We start from the raw sequence: 4,275 nt of genomic DNA, 5'->3' as shown, positions 1-4,275 counted from the left end.
GTGCCACCATGCCCGGCTAATTTTTTGTATTTTTGGCAGAGACGGGGTTTCACTATGTTGGTCAGGCTGGTCTTGGACTCCTGACCTCATGATCTGCCCACCTCGGCTTCCCAAAGTGCTGGGATTACAGGCGTGAGCCACTGTGCCCGGCCATCTCTTTTTTTGTTTGAGACAGGGTCTCACTCTGTTGCCCAGGCTGGAATGCAGAGGCATGATCTTAGCTCACCACAGCCTCGACCTCCTGGGCTCAAGCAGTCCTCCCACCTCAGCCTCCTGAGTAGCTGGGACCACAGGCATGTGTCAACACATCTAGCTAATTTTTGTATTTTTCGTAGAGATGGGGTTTCACCATGTTGCCCAGGCGAGTCTTGAACTCCTGAACTGAAGTAATACGCCCGCCTTGGCCTCCCAAACTGCTGGGATTACAGGTGTGAGACCATGAGCCACCGTGCCTGGCATCTGCGCACATTCTTCTTATTTTGAGACGGAGTCTCGCTCTGTCGCCCGGGCTGGAGTGCAGTGGTGTGATCTCGGCTCACTGCAACTTCTGCTTCCCAGGTTCCAGCGATTCTCCCACCTCAGCCTCCCAAGTAGCTGGGATTACAGGCACCCACCACCAGGCTTGGTTAATTTTTTTATATTTTTAGTACAGATGGGGGTTTCACCATGTTGGCCAGGCTGGTCTCGAACTCCTGACCTCAAGTGATCTGCCTGTCTCAGCCTCCCTAAGTGCTGGGATTATAGGTGTGAGCCACTGCACCCAGTCTCCAAGCATATTCTTATGTTAATCCTCGCAATAACCATATGAGAAAGAAACTTTGAAACCCATTTTAGAGATGAGGATACTGGGCCACAGCCTGGTTAAAGAACTTTCAACGAGGTCACAGATTTGGCAAACTGAGAATCTTAAGACAATTCCCGCACCTGTGCTCTCAGCCACTACGCTACACTGCCTTCCAGCAAATTCCCCTCTGTATTCTCTCTGAGCCCACCTTTCCATCTCACAGGTGGAGGCTCCCGATGAAGCCTGGCTGGTACTGCTCCAGGACCAAAGGCCTCAGGGCCACCTGGGACCCTCAACGGTCAGAGAGCTCATGTCATGGAGGGAAACCAGGGAGCACTCACATCCATTCTTAGGGTGCTGTCCTGAGAGCTCTGTCGCCAGCCTACTGAACAGCCACTGTGTTCCCCTAGGGAGGGGTCAGGCGGGTTTGCTAGGCGAGCCCACCTCCTCCCGCATGGAACTCACTTATTGAAAATGGAGAAGTCAAAGTTCCAGCCCAGGCAGCGGATGACCCGGTCATAGGGCACGCGCATGGCAAAGTTGTCATTGTCGTCCTGGGGGAGGGTGATGGCGTCGGCACTCTGGTTGGTGCTGGCTTCTTCCAGGAAGAATTTCAGGGTGACATGGAACTTGCCTTTGCTATCCTTCAGGATGGCCAGATCCCTCAGGTCAGACTCGAGCAGCCCATCCAGGGACTTCAGCTGGTAGGTATCCAGCAGGCCATTGTTGATGGCTCTGGGCCCACAGAGAATGCAGGGAGAGAGACTCAGAGGAAAGCTGGGCAGTGCAGCTGGGGTCAGGAAGGGCAGGGGAGGGTTGGGGAGGCTCTTTCCACACTCTGGGCTCCCAGCACAGAACACACACGCAGGGATGTGGCCTACCTGAGGTCTCCAACGTAGTGGGTGGCCCAGGACAGACGGACCCGGGAGCGGCTGAGCATGTGGATAAAGTTTGTGACACCCAAGATGTTCTCTGCCGTCTCAAAGGCTGAGTTCCCACGGCCCAGGATCAGCACATTCTGGCCTATAAAGTCCTCAGGGTCTATGGACACAGACTCGTAACCCTCCACGTTTTCGGAGCCAGGGAAGTCAACCTGGTTGGGGACTGATAAACCAGTGGCTACAAGGAGGACGCTGCAGGCAGGGACAAAGGAAAGATGGCTTAGTCTCTTAGCTATAAGATCACTAAGTGAAAACCACTCCCTGGACCCACCCACCCACCTGCCTCACTCCAACCACTGGCTGCTAAAAGAAAATAGGACATTCATTCATTCATTTGTTAATTCATTCATTTGTTTACGCCCTCACCCCAGTGCACTCGAGAGGCTCTGCCCTTGCCTCTCCCTGAGCTCACAGTATTTTCCCAGCACTGTACTGGGGGTTAATTTTGCCCTGTGAGAGAGGAGAAGATGACATTATGAGAAATGGAGAATTCACCTAACTGTGCACACAAGTGTCAGACCAGGTATCACCCTTGGTGATGAAAGGAAACCTGTTCTACTTTCCCCTTTCTGAGTCCTCTGACGGATGCATCTATCTACTGAGAAGTAATTCTGTACCAGGCCCTGTACTAAGTGTGTCTGTGCACCATCTTACTGACTCCTCCAAGCAACCTGGAGGTGGTACATAGCCTGCTTTACAGGTGAGGAGGCACAGGCTCTTCAGGTCTGTGGCCTAAAAGCTCCTAAAGGCAGCAGAGCCAGAGTCTAAACACATATAGGCCTGATTTCAAAGTCCTGCTCCTTCCACTGGTAAGGATCGCCATCCAGGGGAGGGCAGCTGGGGACTTAGATCCTGCCGGCCTGCAGAAGAATGCTTTGATCATAGGGTGATTTCAAAAATAGAATCGAAGGCTGGGTGCAGTGGCTCATACCCCTAATCCCAGCATTTGGGGAGGCTGAGGTGAGGTGGGTGGATCTCCTGAGGTCAGGAGTTCAAGACCAGCCTGGACAACATTGTGAAACCTCATCTCCACCAAAAATATAAAAAATTAGCCAGTTGTGGTGGTGCATGCCTGTAGTCCCAGCTATTGGGGAGACTGAGGCAGGAGAATCGCTTGAACCAGGGAGGCGGAGATTGCAGTGAGCCGAGCTCATGCCACTGCACTCCAGCCTGGGTGACAGAGTGAGACTCCGTCTCAAAAAAAAAAAAAAAAAAGCGAAATACCCATTTTCTTCCATTCCTCCCACACCTACTGGCCAATCAAGGTGTGTGGTTCATGTGGGGAAGGTCCCAGCTTCTGCAGGTGAGCTCAGGCACAGGCCTTACCTGCACTGGTGCACCTGGCCCTTCTGGTCGGTTAGGATGAAGTAGTGGCCATTCCAGGCCCGTCGGTCCTTGTCCAGAGTGACGTGGGCGATGGTGGTGTTGTACTGGATACGGAGCCCCAGTGTGTCCGCGAAGTCACCCAGGTAGCGCACCATGTCGCGGGCGTCGGGGAAGTAGGCACGTGAGTAGTGTCTGAAGAGCAGCCGGGGGTCGTGGCTGAGCAGAGAGTTCCAGTCGTGGCGGAGGTTGAACTCAGCGTTAGCCTTGCCAGTGTACCGCTTGTTGATGCTGATGAGCTTGCGGTGCCGCGGGTAGCGCGTGAAGAAGCTGCCGGGCCGCGGGGAGCGCTCGAACACTTCATAGTCGCGTCCAGCGCGCTGCAGGAAGTAGGCCATCTGCAGGCCCGCGGGCCCAGCGCCCAGCACGCAGTAGTCCCGGCGCGGGGGTACCGACAGCGCTGGGTGCAGGGCGATGGCCAGGAGCAGCCCCGGGGGGCCCCACAGCGGGGCCACAGCGGAGAGGCCCATCCTGCAGCAGACCAGAGGGGTAAGGCCTCGCACCCGGCCGGGCGGCCGGGAGACACGAGGCCCAGAAAGAGGCGGGGCCTGCGGGAACTCTCACTGCAATCTGGGTCAGTGCCAGGCCCAGAAGCCACGGTCCTCACAGGAGCTCATTTGCCCAGACTCCACCGTTTCAAGCTGAGACCTGGGGCTCCCCGGAATCCCAAGCCCCTCCATCTTAATCTCATTCAGGATCTCCCTCCTCAGGGGCACCGGCTCCCCGCTTATAATTGTAGTAACCTCCGCCCTGGGGAAGGAGAGGGTACTCCCCAGTTTTCCCCTAATTTGAGGGTGCCCACTACTCCTTTGAACCACCCTTCACGATGGACCTTCCAGAGGTGCACTTCGCCTTGGCCCCTCTCCAATGCCAGGGCTGGAGTCTGAAGGGGGTGTGGCCTGCGTGCGCCCCGCCCCCTGCCAGGCTCCGCGCTCCCCAGGCTGTTCGGCCACGTGACAGGGATGCCCCGCACACCTGCTGCCCGCCAGCTTGCGCTTCAGGAGCCGCCAGGTCCCCACGCCCGCAGCTCCGGCCTCCCCGCCTCCGACCGACCCCCTAGAAGCGCGCGAACCTCCCAGACGGCTCCAACTGCAGCCTGTGGTCTAATGAAGCCGCGCTTGGCTCGCTCGCTCCACGGCGGCCCCGCCCCTCGCGCCCGGACCAATG

General features: G+C 56.7%; 1 protein-coding gene across 2 annotated transcripts in view; it reads right to left on the bottom strand.

The window, feature by feature from the left end:
- Window positions 1–4,268, bottom strand: part of FOXRED2 (FAD-dependent oxidoreductase domain containing 2) — a 28,754-nt gene extending 24,486 nt beyond the window's left edge. The window contains exons 1-4 of one of the 2 annotated variants that reach the window (XM_011964313.1): window positions 4,181–4,268; window positions 3,052–3,579; window positions 1,666–1,917; window positions 1,250–1,519 (exon numbers count right to left, since the gene is read on the bottom strand). In XM_011964313.1, coding sequence (XP_011819703.1) covers window positions 1,250–1,519; window positions 1,666–1,917; window positions 3,052–3,578 — 1,049 coding nt within the window. In that variant the 5' untranslated portion in view covers window position 3,579; window positions 4,181–4,268. Of the gene's footprint in view, window positions 1–1,249; window positions 1,520–1,665; window positions 1,918–3,051; window positions 3,580–4,083 lie in introns of both variants that reach the window. The other variant, XM_011964314.1, reaches the window with a different exon arrangement.
- Window positions 4,269–4,275: the final 7 nt, after the last annotated feature.

Source organism: Colobus angolensis, unplaced genomic scaffold (genome assembly GCF_000951035.1).
Source record: "Colobus angolensis palliatus isolate OR3802 unplaced genomic scaffold, Cang.pa_1.0 Scaffold65, whole genome shotgun sequence".
NCBI lineage: Eukaryota > Metazoa > Chordata > Mammalia > Primates > Cercopithecidae > Colobus > Colobus angolensis.
The sequence above is the reverse complement of the archived record's forward strand: the minus strand, read 5'-3'. Positions and strand labels throughout refer to the sequence as shown.